Raw genomic sequence first — 17,713 nt, 5'->3', positions numbered from 1 at the left:
TGAACCAGACCAACTTTGCCCAAAGTCTACCCCAAAAAAAGAGAGAATAATATTTAAATTAAGACATTTAGATATTCAAATACTATAGCAGACTGGCACCTGTATGAAGTAAAATAGTTTTAAAAATCATACTTAAACATCAGCATACGCACAGTCTAATAATTTTACCATGAGTTCAGTTTGAGTTCTAGGCTTTGCAGACTGCTAAACCGTGTCTAAACTGGCATCAAGGATGGTTTTCACTAGAGTTACACTAGTTCAATTGAGCTAACAATTAAAAAAAGCACCACTACTCCACATTCAGTCCTTTCCCAGCTGTAATTAGAAATACCATGCAACATACACCATTTCGTGTACAACACACTTACAGGAAGCATTGCTTCAGCCCATTCTCCATGACCTCTTTGAAGCAGCTTGATTCTTTCTAAATCATAACAAACTTGAACAAGATCACCCACTTGAAACTGTGAGGTACCTCCCTCTGCACCTTGAGCAGCATCTCCACTCCGGACGACATTGGCTTTAGTGAGAACAGCTGGATTAAATGTCCATCTAGAAATAAGTCAATTAAAAGAAATTATTTAACATGAAAAGGGAACGCTAATTTATAAAAAAATCACTTACAAGAAATGCTTGCATGCCTAAACACTTCAAACAACTGGATATTATGGTATAGCTATTAGATACTCTTTCCATAGAAACTTTCCTTTTATGAGAGAGAGATTCATTTCCCATAGTAGGAATTGCTGATTTAAGAATCTGATGTACCTCCCAACACGTTGGTATAAAAGGAGAGGACCAGCAGAACTGAAAAAAACAGATTTATCGAGAAATAACACTGGGGGAGAGTAGTTTATACAGATTCTTATACTTAGCCTCTGACACTAAGTGAAAAGTCAGAAGAGGTTTTTCAAAGAGGTATGCCCTGTACTCATATGCTCGATTAAACTATATTGACTTATACTGTGAAATCTATTGGTTTATCTGCCCTTTGAAGCATATAACTAACAAAAAGCAAAGAATAACCTGCCCCTTTACAGGGCAGGAGACCTGAGGCCAGCCAGCCCTGTTTAACATTCAGACCCAGTTGGAAAGTGAAAGTGATGCCTATGCAAACAGAAGCTGAGAACTAAGCTGACGGAGAAGCTTCAGAAGACAGCTCAGTTCCTGTACCCCCAAAACAATGAGAAATAGAATAAAGCAGGTCCAGGACCTGAAGCCTGTGCAGGCCAAGACAATAGCTTTGTTTTGTATTGCTTTTTATAAGTTTTTCCTTTGAATTAAGTTTCCTGAAGGAAAGGCCTAAAAAATAATATGGAGTTAATCTTTTTCTAGGCAAAAGAAACAAACCAGCAGGACACATTTAAGCTTATGTGTCTGCAAGTTTTTTGGCTTGGTTTGGTGATGTCTATTTTTATATTTTGCTTTTTAAGAGTATATTTGCTGTAGATAGTCCATGTACCTTTGATACCATATAGCCAGTAACACAAAAGTATATTTTGAGATGAAGAAATATTGCTTAAAATGTTAGAGCAGTGCTGTTGAACTCATGGCCTGGGAGGGCTTAAACTGCAGCCTACAGGCTCCCACCTGGACTCCACTCGCCTCACTATTCTGGCTGCCGTTGGCTCCCCACCTTTCACCTCTGGTTTTAGCTTCCTGCTGCTGCCCCTGGGGGTGGGGCAGCATGGCACACAGGGAGCCCATGGATGGCTCAGGGGAGCCCAGGGGGGTGCAGACAGGGAAGAGGATGCCAGCAACACAGCACATGGGCTGGAGGACCTCCATGGGTGCAGTCCCCAGATGTAGCTCAGAAGTTGGACACCTCTGGGTTAAAGAATCCTCCGTGCAGAGACGTGCCCCTACTTTTGAATATCAGAGTAGTTTATATATTCTCTCCACTATTTCACCTTTGAAATAGGAAAACCTTTTTACTTTTGAGAAACAAATATTTATTATCTTTTTTGTTAATCAAGAAAGAGACATCCATATTCCAACCAATACAGTACAGGTTAGCTTTGAATGTCAAAACAAAATTTATCATCTACAAAATCATAACACACTAACAGCTAAATAGTTTACTGAAAAATGGCTACACACTAACAGCTAAATAGTTTACTGAAAAATGAATAACTAAAATCTGAAAAAATTTAGAAGCAAAATCCAAATGAATAGTATTTCTACTACAGCTAAATAGTTGAAAACCCAAGTCATTATTTTTAGCAACATGACTGCACTGGCTAATTTTGGTCACTTTTCCCTATCCTTTGACTGCACTGGCCAATTTCAAAGTCAACACATGCTTACATAACATAAAAGTATCATCCTTTAAAGCTTAGCCATCCATGTTCAGAAACACTTATACCACCTACTATGTAGGACCAATGTCTTCTGTAAATAAGAACCTGTTCAAACCTAAGCAGCAGCTTGGATTAATAAATCTGGAAGTGAAAAAGGATAAGCAAGATAGAATGCCAAGCCAAGCAGATGGACTCTGCTGTGAAATCTCACAACAGTACATTTAAGCATGTGAAAACTGTGCATCTTGGAATATACTTATTGCACCGTCTACCTTTATTTTTTTTTTTCAAAGAAAATATGCGCATGCATATTACAGTTGTCTTCACAAATTGAAATTATCTGGAACCATAATTTGTTCTCAAACTTACATTTCAGACTTATTTGGAAATTTTATATGTGAATCAAGGGATTGCCTACCTCCAAACAGGACATACACATAACATTTCAGTTCTACTGTACGGTAATTCTTTTTTTGCAAGTTATTCTTTCACCCTCCATGAAAACAGAACACATCACAGCCAAAAGAAATTGACAGATAAACAGAGTTAACTGCAGTCACGTTTCATGCTTAAAGTATGTGACTGTGGAAAATACCCACAATTTGTGAAAGTCCTGGAAACTAACAGAGACAGTTACTAAAGTTAGTTATCTGACAAAAAGACCCAACAGACCACATTTTATGAAGACGACAAGACAAATCTGCCACTTGATCATAAACACAAAATACTGAACAAGAGTCAAGCAGTAGCAACTAATCCTTTCTCTAGCAAAGTATCTGTTACAAAATAGAAAGATTTTAATTTTGTTTTGTGGTAGATAAAACCCTTATTACATAATTCAGGATGATGATAAACAATGAATTAGATGGTAGGATGCAACAAGAATCAAAAAGGAGAGTAAATACGTTTTCACACACCAAATCCCTGCAAGTGATAAAGTCAAAGAAAGTTTGTCAGGGTAAAGTGTTGAGAACATGTAACAAACCTGTTGCCACTTGGATACTGTACTACAATGTCATGATCCTCATCAATGCCACAAACTGTGCCAGTGGTGGTTAAGGTCTCAAACATGCCATCGGTCCATCCCCCATGACCATGTTGCAAAGACTGTACAATTTCTAAATCAAGGTCAATGTTAACTAGATCACCAATCTGCAACCCACCAGGATTCCTGTTACCATTTTGCTCACCTGAAATTGAAACACAAAACAGTCTACATGAGGTCAGGCTAAACACTCAAACCATGTCTAAAACGGCAATTAACTTCTAGCAAACCTGATACCCAAGACCAATTACATGCAGAAAACAAGTGTTCTGAAACCTTACACCCCTTAACAGTCAACCAAAGTCTCAAAGACCTTGTTAAAGCCGCTGCATAGCTAAATGAATTTATAGAAGCATATGATAAAGATGATCAAGCAAAAGACAGCAGTTCCCTTTACTGTAAAAGTTTAAGCTTAAAAAATGGACATGATGCATTTTAAAAAGCATGTAGGCTGTACTGAAAAAAGGGGGGTGGGGAACTACATTTTAGAAACCAGTACTCTAAAAATGACACCAGATTACTGAAGAAGATGAATTACAGTGGGATCAAAAATGGGGTAATAGGAACTATTTCAGCACCTGACCAACAAAGGAGCAGAAATTAGCATGTCTGTGCTCAGCAAATGGTTACTGCAGGATAGAAGCAGGCAAAAAACCCCACCTGAATCACAGTAACTCACACTGGCAGTTTTACCTTAAATTGTTTTTTGACAATTCTTCATCAGATTTAGTGAAATTATCTGGTTTAGGCATGTGCATCATCTGTCCACTACTTCTATGCTAGCAGAACACTGACCACAATAGTATAGAAGTTTAATCCATGCATACCCTCACTGTATAGCCAGAAGTCTTAATTTGCCTGTTATACATCTGACCTAGTTTGGTACATTTATTGCCTATTACGTTACAAATTATTGCAACATTTGAGCACGAAAACACACAGGAGTGCTGTCATTTAAATCATAACTGTTTAGACCATTCTTTTAAGACCTCTGATTAGGAACTCATCTTTTGATGTTGACACATTTCTCGTTACTACCAAAATGACATATTTCCTTTAACTCACCTAACACGGGGCAGTGGTCCCTGTAGAAAGAGCCTCCCTTGGCATCTTGGACACATTTCAGATCAGACTAAAAATAATCAAGAAAAGTTTAGTTTGGACACATTAAACCTGAAGGTTGACACGAGTGTATGAAACTAAAAACAAAAATTCACTAAAATATAGGTTCAAAGCACATGTGTAAAAAATAAGCACACTACTGAAGTCTGGGTACGAAGAATTAATGTAAAATATTTTCCAACATTGTATTTCTACAAGCCATTTAAACAAGCCCTTGACATTCACAGAATCCGTTAAACTTTATTCTTGTTTTTATGCTTTCAAGCATTATTCAAAAAACATGCTCTGAAGAAATGGTAAAGCTGTACTGACTAAGCTGTATAATGTTTCATAAAGTTATAAAACTTGGTACAGCCTGGTAAAGCTACCAAACTGTAAAGCTACAAAATAACCAAGAGAACTCTTAACAAAAAGATGCTATTACACACAACCTGAAACTGTTTGATAATGTTACCACTCTTAAAAAAAAAAAAAAAAAAAAAAAAGAAATCAATACAAGTAGAGCAAGTATAACATTTACAAATATCTGAATACAGTATGGAACACTATACTTTATTTGCACAGTAGCAGCTTCAGTGCGCATTTGTCAGCATTGCCTTTAATAAAGCCCCCTCTTTTGTTCATTGCGATTATTACATAATAAATGTTAACCTTTAATTTTAAGAACATGAAGTTTGTTTATTTTTTCTTTTTAAACAAAGCAAGTAGCTAAAGTTGCAACTTTCTTTTCTAAGGAGCAATGTTATTTTGGTAATTTCCAGAATTTTCTCCCCATAGGTAAGCAAAGATATCCTCTTTAGAAGTCCCGAAGAGTATTTCTGCAGCAGAGCCTGTTCTACCTTATATGAAAAGCAAAAGTATTTCAATTTGATGACCAGCTATTATACATATAGCCAGTAACAAGTTCACATTGCTGCCTGGCATTACTCCTTATTGAACAATTCTCATAAAACAAAGGTAATTTTGTGTGGAAAGTGGGAAGGGAAATAGAGAATTGCAGGGGCAATACAATTCATATTATGGTAATGGCGGGGGAGGAAGAACAATGGAGGGGAGGAAGAACAAAGGAGCAGGTACTGGAAGGTATGTAAAGCAAATGTGCTTTTATAAACACCTTGTACATCATTCTCCCTCTTCCCCAGGCTTCTCATGAGCAAGTAAGAATGAACTGATCTCTATCCATGCCTTCCCCAATCATTAACACAATACCCCCTCTGAGCATTCCTAAAAATTTCAATAGCAGTAGAAGCCAGAAACAATATACAGTAAAGAAGTAGTTTGCAAAGATTATTTCCTCAGTTTTAGAAGCTGTACCACTACTTATTCTAAAATAATCATTCATGCTAGCAGGTTGTCATATTACACACACACACGCTCTTAAATTTCTGTACAAATGTTCTGTTTTTTGATCCATCTTACACTTCCTCTAATCCCAGCACCTGTTTAATTGGAGTGCATGGGCAATGCAAACTATTACTGCTGCTAAATCTATGAGTTAGGCTATTAAAATATTAACATGTAAAATGTGTATAACCTATCAACCTGCAGTAGCAGGACACAACCTGTTAAAGCAAGGATGTCCAATTTACGAGTGGCCAGGGACCACCCCTCACCACCCCCAGGGATGCACACCCCACTACAGTGTGTGGCAGGCACACCCCCTTCCACTCTGAATGGCAGATGACTCCCTGGTGCACTGTGCCAACATCTCCACACTCCGAATGCTGCACTACGCCTCATGGGCCCCACATAAAATGAAAAAAGAAGTTTACCAGATGGTACAATTTGCTGCTACTAGATTTTGTGGTCAAGAGCTTAGTGAGATTTAAAAGAATTATTAGTAATTTACATGGAGAATAAGGCCTAAAATATAAGGTAAGATTAAAAGTCTTTATGCATCAAGTCATACATCAACCACAACTTGAAATAATGGATTAAGCCTCCTTTACAGGCAAGTTATTCCATGGTCATCCACCATCTAGATTCTTGCCATTTCCTCATTAATCGTCAGTGCTGGGCAAAAGATACTACACTGGATGGACCAACAGCTCTGATCCATTTGTTAAATCCCTATATTCTCGACTGCAATGCAAAGTACCAATTCTGTACATGATATAACCCTCAGCAATGCCTGGTTATAGGATGCATTTTAACTAGGGCCGTCAAACAATTAAAAAATGTGATCATGATTAGATGTGCGATTAACAAAATTAGTCAAAATTAACAGCGATTTCAATCACACAATTAAAACTCAAAATTATACACAGAAAAACTCAAAATTATAAAAAATTATGCAGGTACTTTGTATGTTTGGGGCATAGGTGTGGGATGCGTGTGTGTGTGGGGGAATCTATGAAGGTGTAGGGTGCTATGGGTGTGTGTCTGGGGTCTGGAGCCTGGGGGGTCCCACATGCCCTAGCAGGATGCAGGGTACTGTGGGTCAGAAGTGAGGAGGAGCAGCAGGGCTGGAGGGGGCTATGGCTTGGAAGTGAGGGGCAGGCACACAGAGACAGACAGCACCCAGCTGGTAAGTCTGTGGAGGGAAAGGGGCAGGGGGAGAGGGATGGAGGGGCACAGAAGCCCACACGGTGAGGGAGGGAGTGGGGCAGAGGCTGAGATTAATGGGGCCTCAGGGCCAGGGCAGGTTGTGGAGCTGCAGGCAGCTCGTCCAGGGGCACGGGGGGAGCATGAGTCCCCACTGCTGTGCACACCCCCAGGGAAAGCATAGGGGAGCAAGTGCCCCCTGGATTTGTGCGCAAGGTGGAGGCAGGCTGCCCGCTGAGGCTCTGTGCCCTGCTGTCTTTGCCCTGGGAGCCACACGACGCCATGTTGTGCCTCCTGCCGCTGGGTGGGCAGGGGAAGCATGACGCAGCCAGCCCATGGCTCCCGGGGCAAAGGCAGCAGGGCGCACAGCCCAAGCCTGAAGCAGGAAGCCCACCTCTGCCCCGCTCACAAATCCAAGGGGCACATAAACCCCCATGCCTCCCCTGGGGGTGCACGCAGTGGCAGGGAGCCGGCTCTGTCCTGCACAAGCCACCCATGGCTCCGTCCCACAACCCACCCTGGCCCCAGCCCTAGGGCCCCATTCACCTCTGCCCCACTCCCTCCTTCATGTGGGGGCCTTGATCTGCCCCCCACTCCTTCCCTTTGCCCCACCCCTTCTCCTCCACAGACTTACCTGCTGAGTGCTGCTCTATACGCCACTGGGCTGCATTCCTGGCCATGCACATGCTGCAACTGCATGTCTATGTGCCCCAAACCTCCACTTCCTGTTGCAGCAGCTTGGAGCCCATGCCTGTGCTGCCCTGCAGCTCATCTGCACTGCCAACACTGCCCCACTGGCGAAGCCCAGGCACAGACTCCGAAACCACATGTGCAATTAAAGCATTAAAAAAATTAATGCAAGAACCATTTAACGGGTTAATTATGCATGTTAATGGCAATTAACTGACACCCCTCATTTTAACTATGGATGGCAATGGATTTTAACTGTGGATTTAAAGGTTTAGTTCTTTTAATTCAAAAACCATTTTAAGTCTCAGCTTCAAAACCTACAATGGGTGTAGATAAACAGGCCTCAGGAGGCACTCAGGAAGAATAAGTTTAAAATGGCAAAAAGAAAACATAAGGGCAATGGAACCTTTCATTTCCTTTACCCTCTCAGCTATTGCAGTGTTTCAGACTTTTTTGAGAAATAAACACACACAGATGGCTGTGGCTATGACTACAAATCTGACAAGGATTCCTTTCGTACTTTTCACAGACAACAAGGAACACCGTCTATAATTAAAATCATAGAGGTGGGTGACCACTAAATTTTTCTGCCTTTCTGTTAAGATGTTAAAAGTAGTAGCCAAGTGCAAATGTGACTTTCCAAGCAATTTGATGCATGCACAGATTTAGGACATCCATACTAGAGGAAGACCCTAGGGTTTAATTCCCAAGCTATTGGTTAAAGAAATTTGAGACTGGAGAAGGTAAATAAGTTGCAATTGAGACAATACCTATCAGGAATAAGGATGTAACATGAATTTCATTCTTACACGTACATTATAAAGATTTAAAGGAAAGCAAAAGTCATCCCAAGACATTAAAAAAGCCAGTTCATAATCTTCTCCTGAACTCACTACAATTTGTGTCTTGCAACTCAGTGTTGAAGCTGGCTGTCTCTACAAAAAATTTCTGCAGACTTTGAGGTTATTTAACTGGCACTGCGATGTTTACATATCCACATATTAAGTTTCCAAATGTTGTCATCTTACCCAAGAAGTAGCATTTTGCCCCATACCAAAGACCTTAAATGATAGAAGGCTGTATTCCTTTAACTAGTTATACTGGGAAGTGGGGATAAGGGTTATAGATCATCTTCTTCTCAACAGTATGCAGTTATGTACACCAAATTCTGTTACCTTAAACTAATGGTTCTCAACCTTCTTAGACTGAAGACACCACCCCCACACCCTCAGAAAATGCCAGCACTTAGTTTTCACTCACTTTTGGCTAAAGAAAAACAATAAAGTAATTCATCTGTTGCAAATCACTCAGAAAGATCACCACAGGTCAGAATGTTTTTAAAACTCCGGATTCTTATTTGAAATCTCTGGGTTTATCTTGTGTATCATGTTTGCACACTTAATGGGGCTAATATTGCATGACACCCAGCATCACACTTAAAAGGATCTCAGCACACCCCAGGGAGCCGTAAGACTGGTATCACTGCCTTAAACACTGCTGCCGGACAGACTATTCCAGAGGCAGAAAAGGATACCTCCCCAAATTGCCATTACGTGAACATGGCAAGATGTTAAACACAAAAACTGATTATGATGGCAGCACTGAAACATACTACTTGATATCTCTTAAATCAAGCTCGTCATTAACAGATTACAAAATTGTGCTTAAAATGTACTGCACTTGAGAGAAAATTAAGAGCTGGCATTTTCGGGGGTTGGGGCTTGAGTCTGAGAAGGTTGAGAACCACTAGTTTAAGGCAACAGAATCTGATGTATAACTGCAAACAGGTCTCACAGGGCCCATCTGCTGCAGGTGTTGAGCCTTCGGTTCTGCTTGCAGCTACAGCCTTAGCTGATAAAAGCAAAACTCTAATTCAGGTAAAGAAGCTCTTCAATAAATCGTTTACAGCCAGATGAGCATTACAGTAGTGCATAATTTCAAAGACCAACAGTAATCCTCCAAGGATAAAAACTATCCAGTAGGAACAGTCTAAGTATTTTTTAAAATAAAGATTGGACTAAAAGTTTTAAAAACATTTTTAATGGTCCTTTTTTATTATTAATTGATCATTTTTTAAATTTGTAAATGCATTAAAGAGGCTTGATTGACATCACTTAGCCATTCTATTTATAATTAGAAATTTATAAAATTTCTGCAGCTAGAAGATTAAACAGACTGCAGTTGATTTGTTACTAACAGGTATTATAATTGGGAAAACAAAGTATTCTAGGACAGAACATAACCAATGTTATTTCATTTTTGGACACTAGAGGGACCATTATGATCTACTCAGCACAATTCCCTGCATTACACAAACCACAAACTTCAATTTAGTAATTCCTGAATTAGTAAAATAACTTCTGATTGAATTTTATCTTAAGTTTTGGTAATGTGGCTCCATTTGCAAATGTGCCACTGCTCTGATTCCAAACAGAAAAATACTGTATTAGAGAGAGAAAAGAAAAAAAAAAGGGGGGAGGGGGGAGGAAAAAAAAAAGTCTAACAAGGTTAAAATAGGATAGCAAAACTACAATGCTGTTAGTAACCAGGAATTAAAAAAGAAACACCTAGATGCTGAAATTAGGTTATTATGCAGATCTGTCAGAATTAAATATAAAGTATGCCAACAAAAGACCAACAACACTAAAAAAAAAAAAAAAAAAAAAAAAAAAGGGGCAAAAAAAAAAAAAAAAAAAAAAAAAGTGGTCAAGGAAACAAGTTCAATTTTTAATTTTAGGTAAAAACAGGCAGTCATGCTTGATTTCTGCATAATGTAGTCAGACTACATATTTCACTTGATATCTGCTAATATTTCTCAAACTACCTAAAATTCTTGTTCAGAATTCAGTTAGAGATACTGTAGCGACTTATTTAGTGAAAAAAAAAGCAATTTCTATTTTATTCACAGTGTACTGTTAGTGTATGACCAATTAGTGATGACCAATAAGCTTCATAATATGTACACTGATGAAGCTGAAATATTAACTTGTTTACATGTCAAATAACTGATTTTAATCGGATGGAGTTTGCTTGGGTCAAAAAATAGCAATTAGCACACTAGGATTTTGATAATATCCAAAATTAAACTAAATTTGGTAAGTGATAATATGGTGAAAAAAACTACTGTTCTTAAAAAGCTGAGCCAATCTGTACAGTTTAATCCTTGTTACTGGAATGTGACAAGATGACATTCAAATCTAATTTAATATAGCTCTCCTCTGCAATACCAAAGCAAAGAAAAAATTAAACAGAGACTATGCTAATTGAGATGTCACAGTGGGGACTAATCAAAGTAACCTTTCCTTGACCCACAGGATATACCCACCCACAGGAGGGTATAAACAGTAAAAGAAAAGCTAGCAACAGAAGGCACCCAGAGAAGCTGGCCCATTTATGAAAGCTTATGCCTTAGTCCCTAATGTGCCACCCATGCCCTGCCTTCTCTCCAAAATTTATAATCATTAAACTCCAGAAGCTACTAAATTAGCACTAATGCAATTTAATTTGAGAAGCAGCTTCATTCTAAATGTGGGAAAATGTAATCCAACACTGAAAACGCCCTCAATATTCTTCTTATATTAAATTAAAAGTATGACTTCTGAAATCCTTGCAAGTATTCTAACCCAGATGTTTGGGATTCTGGCAATATTTAAAGGCTGCTTTCTAAGAGAACCCAATTTCCTTAAAAAGTTTGTTAATACATTCTTATTTTTATCAATTTCATGGAAATAAAGTATTAATATAGGGAGTAAGCTATATTTGCAAAATAAGCCTTGTACTTTGGACAGAAGGCATTTAAATGATTTGCATGTTTAATAACTCTCAGATAAGACTTTTTTCCTAATGCATATGCATGATCCATACAGCTGTATTCACAATGAACTGAATAATAGCATGTGAACTGACAGAAGGATATCACAAAAGCTGGAGAATAAAAGCACAGCACAAATTATTCTTATTGCCCTTCCCCCACCAAACAGTTTATCCTTTGTGCTGCTTTACTACTTACCATGCCCTCAAAGCCAACCCTGTAAAGGTTTTTAGCTCCATTGTCCCAAAGAACATATGCTGCACTGTGGGGGCTTGATGCACTCCAGTCCTGGATTTCAGTTACCTATTTAATTAAAAAAAGAAAATAAAAATACTGCTTCTAGTACAATGATCCAGTAATCTATTTTGAATGTTTAACTTCATCAACCACTTATGGATAAGAAGTAAGATAGTAGTTGTATTTTTTTTTTAAACCAAAACCTCTTTTTCTCCTAACAATGTATCCAGAGGTTAAGGTTTTCTGTGAAGTAAGCATTTCAGATTGCCATTTCAATAAAAAGCCTAAATATCTAGCTGATGTAAAAAGAAAAAAAACACAAAGTTTTCAGGCTTATGGTGATTTGAAAAGTCCAGACCTAAAAAAAAATTCACATAAGACAGCAAACAAAATTATTCTAACGATTTCAACGTTTAAAAAGACAACTGTCTTAAGCTAACTAAACTGGTTCAGCATAGTGGTAGTTTTATATTATGTGAATATATTTATATTATGTAAAATATATTATTTAAGTGTTTGGATAGTCTTTCAGTATTAGGACACAAAAGCTTAAGTAGAGAGGATCTTTTTCCCCTTTTCTGAGAAAGCAAATATAGCAAATGCAATCCTCAAAACTCCATTAAGCAATCAAGCAACTTCTTGAACTTGTTACCGAGTAATAACATTCTAACTCTACATCTATCCAAAAGCCTTGTGTTTTTCAGTATTTTCAGTCTCTTTTTTTTTTAATTTATTTCTCTTATCCTGAAAAGACCATGATGGAAGAATTTCCACAATAGCAGGGGATGACAGCACACAAATGTGCAACAGCTGAAAACTTCCTCTAATTATTTTTCATTTTTTTATTTTGATTTTAAATGTGTGATCTTTGTTAACAGTTAACTCACTTAATCATGGACTTAACTATTAAGCAAAAGCTAATTCCAGATCAGTGCTGAGGCACCTCTACTTTGAATGCAGCAACATATAAATTCATCAAAATATACATAACAAAATAAACCTGATAAAAAAAGCATCAAAGCATCAGTTCACTAATAGGTAAGACGATGAAAAATCAAACTCAAACAGGAAAATCCTCCAGAATTACTGGACTGAAGTATGCAAGATTTAATTTAAAAACAAAACAAAAACAAACACACACTTGTAAAAAAAATAGCACTGCACAAATTCAGAGGTATCCCCACAAGCAGTTATACTGCAGCATCCTTTATTTGGAAAACTGATGGACAGCGCTCTAATTCCTGATGGTCATAAGGCTCATCTGTAATCTAAACTGTTTAGAGGTGCACCAGTATATTGGTCCGTATCGTATCGGCACCAGTAAAAGGAAAATTGACATGATCGGCAATCAGCTTTTTTGACCGATGAGGCCGATGTCACTGATAAATGCCGCATACATGTGCACAGCTGCAGCATGCATGTAGCCGGGAATGCAGCCCAGCAGCTTGGAGAGAACCATCTGACTGGTGAGTCTGTGGGGGAAGGGGGTGGGGTGGGGCATGGGACAGAGCCATGGGCAGCTCAGCCAGAGCTCCGGCTGCTGCATGCACTGCAGGAAAGGCATGGGGGACATCTGCCAGCAGATTTTTGCATGGGATGAGGGCAGGCAGCCCACTGCAGGCTGGGGCCAGAAGCCGTGCTGGCTTCTTCCCAGGATGGGGACGCTACAGTGAATGTTGGGGCAGTTGCAGCACCACCCCATAACCTTCCCACCCAGCTTGCCCTGGCCAGCTCCACCCCCCTGCCCCCCGCCAAGAATACGCTGGTGCAGTCCCCAGCTCCAGCCTGCAGCTGGCTGCCCGCCCTTGCCCTGCGCACAAATCCAGGGGGGCACACGCCCACCATGCATCCCTTGGGGGTGCATGCAGCAGTGGGAGCTGCTTCCCTTTGCCCCCCAGACAAGCCACCTGCAGCTCTGTCCCACATACCCCCTCCCCCTGGCTGGGCAGCGCCTGCCCCAGCCCCACTCCCTCCCTCACCATGGGGGCCTCAGTCTGCCTATGCCATACCCCTTTCCTCACTACAGCCCAATGCTTCCCCACCAGCCCAATGCTGCTCTCCAAGCTGCCGGGCTGCATATTGGCAGTTGGATCAGTACTGGACAATATGGCTGATTAATAATCAGCAGGACAGGTAGTTTTAAGACTAAATTTTTTATGGCCAAAGATTTAAACTCATATCTATATTTGATAACTTATAATTGTATATGAGCTAGCTATCTGGGGAATGACAGAGAGTCTGAAAAGTATGTAGCTAATTAAAATGTTATCCAAGTCATCTAGAAAGCTCTTGGACATTACCATGCATTATGCGCACAGAGGGAAAAGTGTGTGTGTGCATGCGTGTATGAAAGGTCTTACCTTCCCCCTACGTCCATTGCCACCATCTTGATCTTCCCACTGCCAATCAACTCCACGTACAACCCTGGCACCTGCAAAGATTCCTCTTGCTGTGATTTTTTTTGATTTACGACGAGACTCTAATAGTACCCTGAAGTGGAGGGGGAAGAGGGGAGGGAAAAACCCATTAAATTACAAGTTAATAAAAGCTACACGTGAGTAGTCATGAAACAGGACATTTAGCCAGAATTTAAAATAGATCATTGCAACTATAACACTGTAAAACATCAGGAACTAAGTATTTCTGTGTTTATATTCACTTTTTAATGCAAAAGCTCAGAACAACATTACATTGAAATCTTAGCATCTGAAAAGTCACAAGATTAAAAGATCTTTCTGCATTTGAATTATATGTTTTTGCAATTAATACTTTAAATTTCATGTAATTATTTCCCCTAAGCCTCCTGTTAACAACCATACTGAAACAATTAAAACCTGAGTATGTGTGTCTGTAACTCAGTGTCAGAGCTATATATATTTTAGCATGAACAGGATTCTGCACTGTTCCTTACCTGTGTTCTATTTTTATTCATTTTATTTTAAAATTAAGCTATTTAAAAACAAAACTGTCTTCCTCAATGTCATTCCCTGAAAATATTTTTTTCTTTCTTATGGGTGCATTGGCATCCTTCACTCAGCAAATGTTTCCTCATTAATATTTCAGAAAACTCTGAAAAAAATAAATCTCTTACCCTTCCTCTGTCTGCAGCAAAAACTATGCTACATGTACCAAAATCAACCCCTCTGAACAAAGCACTTCTTTATGAGTACCTGAGACAATGGGCTTAATTTCCTTTCAAGGCCACTATCCTCAGCAGTGTCACTCTCCAGTTTCATGGCATGAAATCTGAGAACGTTGCCAGACAAAGGATATTTTTTGGCAGAACCTTAGATTTTTTTTCCTGATTCTCTTTCAGAAAAACTCTACTGCTGAACTTCTCATAGCCAGCAGATGGGGTAATAGAAAAAGTAAGTTGCAAAGTCAATTCTTAGCAATTCCTACTTTTTCCATCCAGCAAAAAATAAGTCTGGAAGCACATGAAAATATGTTTTATTTAAAATAGATATCAGCAATCTGTCTGAAGAATTAAAATGTCTCAGTTTTCTCAGTTATTAATAGGTTTCATATCAACATGCAGTTCCTATGTTATTATGCACTCAAGAATGACAAACTCCCCATTTTGCTTCACCCAAGAATAATTTGATGTAGTTGGATGCTTTTCTTGTGAGCTGTCCCTCAAGCTCCATAACAGGAAATATTAATTTAAGTCTGCTTTTCACAGATATATTGGATCCAGGAACAACAGTTCCTTGGAAGCTGAAATAGTCTCTTTATTTATGAACTACATAAAAGGAGAAGTCAAAGTGGAGCAAAGAAAGAAGCCAAGGGAATTAAACATTGAGATGGCATGAATATTACACTGACTGCTATAATTACCTTTCTGCAAAGCCAGAAGGAAACCAATGACCTGTACAGGAGTACACCAATTAAAAAGAATGTTTCAGAGGTATAAAAACCCTCTTTTAACAGAGATGAAATGTGTAATTACCCAAACAAAATGACTGGAATAATATTCTCTGAGGCAGTGAGAGGTTTAAGCAGAAACAAACTTTAATATGGGGCATTTTTATATCAATCATTTTTTCTTGCTAGTCATTTTATGTTGTACTATAAGTAACTGAAGACCTCTTGCCTGTACTTGGCCCAACTTCTACTTTAAGTTTTGGCCTACAGCAAAATTACCCTAATAACATCAGACTGATGTCATGTGGTGCCTAAATACTTCACTAGTGTGAATATTAGAAATGCAGAGATAGGGGATTTATTAAAGAAACAATTAAGACTGGCATCTGAGTAGTTGCCAATTAGCCGAAATTACAAAGAAACAGGAAAAAATTACTCAAAAGACTCTAGTAATCAGTTACTAAGCATATCCCTTCAAGCACACACCTGTTATACACAAATTTAAGTATGAAATCACAAATATGCATGGGTTTCACCCATGGAAACTGCCTGTTCATTTATCCCCTGCTTCCAAATGACATGCTTTCCATAGGCTTTAATTCTAAGATCTCTCTTTAAAGAGGAACAAAGATCAGTTCTTTTTAGAATAAGGCATAAGCAGGCAGGTATATCCCCCTGTTTTTTATGGGAGTATAGGTAGCGAAGTAGTCTGGGCCATACCATGACACTGGAGAACATTCTAAGGAAGAAGTGAAATACTGAATATGCGATGCCATTATATTTACCGTTTATATAATGCATAAAATGCAAATCTCTTCAGCTATTACCTTACACATACTAAAATTATATAACCAAATCAGAGCTTAGAAAAGATAACAGCAATAAATGTCAAGGGAAACGCATACACTTTTACCTTTCACTTCCTGGTGTGGTTATTCTGTAAAAACGATGTCTCAAATGATGTTTGTCCCCATGATAACAGACTGTGCACAAGTCATAATTTGTACATTCTGCACATTTCCATCGAATCCCAATGATTGGCTGTTGGCGACAAGTATCACACATAGTTCCATCATGCTTGATTCCTATAAAAGACAAGACAGACCCTAGTAATAAAGAGATTTCTTTATTATACCTCCAAAATTAAGATTACAAATTAAAACGTTAATAGGCCAATGGGTTTTAATTGAGACACTATATCAGTTTGGGTAAATCAAAAAATAATTAACTGAAGGGAAAGTTCTGGGTACTTTCCTTACTATTTCTGGTTGCCAGTCTATGATTGAAAACTTTTAGTTCCTTCTCATCTATTAAATTTTGTTGACAGCAAGGTTCATTTTTCCAGTTATTTATTCTGGCCAGACAGACTGGCCTTCCCCCCTTTGGGACAAAGTTCTTCAAGCACAGAACAAATTACCAGGAAGCCATGTTAAAAAATACCAGGAGCTATGAAATTACAGATGTAAGGATTATGGCTATCTACGTGTGATATACAATAATGGACTAAAATGATTAACTATACAGTAACCATGGTTGACAGCGGATGCTTTAGCTTAATTTATATTTATTGTCTATAGAACAATCAAGGGTCTTAAACTCAGTTTCATCTGTATTTTAATGAAAGTTCAAAGAAATCGAGTGTTTGATTGTAGCAAGAAGGAAGCTCTCCTCAGCAAGTGTCGTTAACTTCAGTAGAATCTATACTTTGATTTAAAAACTTTCTAGCCTTTATGGTATGAAAGATAACGCATCACAGATGAAACAAGTTCAAACTATTAGAGCAGCAGTCTGCAACCTTTCTAGGCTGTCAGCCAGAGTGACCCAGTTCAGATCCCACTTGTCCCTACAGCAGCACAGGGAGAAGGACTGCAGCTGACACTTAACCCTAACAGTGACATGGGAAAGCAACTGCTGCCAAAGGTCTCCACTGCCAAGTGCCATCAAAGTCCCTTGTCTGAGATCCAGATTAAATGGGCTTTGTGGGCCGTAGGTCACTGATCTATGTACTAGAATATTTTCTTCCTAATACTGACAAAACAGAGCTCAGGTCTCTCTACATATGCTCATAGTTTTACCGAGCTGCAGCAGAGTGAAACTGAC

The 17,713-nt window shown here is 38.8% G+C and overlaps 1 protein-coding gene and 1 long non-coding RNA gene across 10 annotated transcripts in view; one reads left to right on the top strand and one right to left on the bottom strand.

Moving 5' to 3' along the window:
- The window catches only part of LOC102372336, a 50,571-nt gene extending 34,051 nt beyond the window's left edge, over positions 1 to 16,520 (top strand). Inside the window, exons 3-5 of one of the 2 annotated variants that reach the window (XR_003096224.1) lie at positions 5,245 to 5,424; positions 15,066 to 15,117; positions 15,432 to 16,520. This is a non-coding gene — a long non-coding RNA (uncharacterized LOC102372336). The remainder of the gene's footprint in view (positions 1 to 5,244; positions 5,425 to 15,065; positions 15,118 to 15,431) is intronic. The other variant, XR_003096223.1, reaches the window with a different exon arrangement.
- Positions 1 to 16,934, bottom strand: part of MIB1 (mindbomb E3 ubiquitin protein ligase 1) — a 104,533-nt gene extending 87,599 nt beyond the window's left edge. For 3 of the 8 annotated variants that reach the window (XR_003096222.1, XM_025215455.1, XM_025215457.1), the window contains exons 1-7: positions 16,527 to 16,933; positions 14,110 to 14,239; positions 11,711 to 11,815; positions 4,411 to 4,477; positions 3,286 to 3,490; positions 369 to 552; positions 4 to 26 (exon numbers count right to left, since the gene is read on the bottom strand). Coding sequence is in view for 7 of the 8 variants with exons in the window: in XM_025215455.1 (XP_025071240.1) it covers positions 4 to 26; positions 369 to 552; positions 3,286 to 3,490; positions 4,411 to 4,477; positions 11,711 to 11,815; positions 14,110 to 14,239; positions 16,527 to 16,678 (866 nt within the window). In the remaining variant the exon portion in view is untranslated. Of the gene's footprint in view, positions 27 to 368; positions 553 to 3,285; positions 3,491 to 4,410; positions 4,478 to 11,710; positions 11,816 to 14,109; positions 14,240 to 16,526 lie in introns of all 8 variants that reach the window. The other 5 variants (XM_025215456.1, XM_025215458.1, XM_025215454.1 and 2 more) reach the window with 4 other exon arrangements.
- Positions 16,935 to 17,713: the final 779 nt, after the last annotated feature.

This window comes from Alligator sinensis, unplaced genomic scaffold (genome assembly GCF_000455745.1).
Source record: "Alligator sinensis unplaced genomic scaffold, ASM45574v1 scaffold1248_1, whole genome shotgun sequence".
In the NCBI taxonomy this organism is placed as follows: domain Eukaryota; kingdom Metazoa; phylum Chordata; order Crocodylia; family Alligatoridae; genus Alligator; species Alligator sinensis.
The sequence above is the reverse complement of the archived record's forward strand: the minus strand, read 5'-3'. Positions and strand labels throughout refer to the sequence as shown.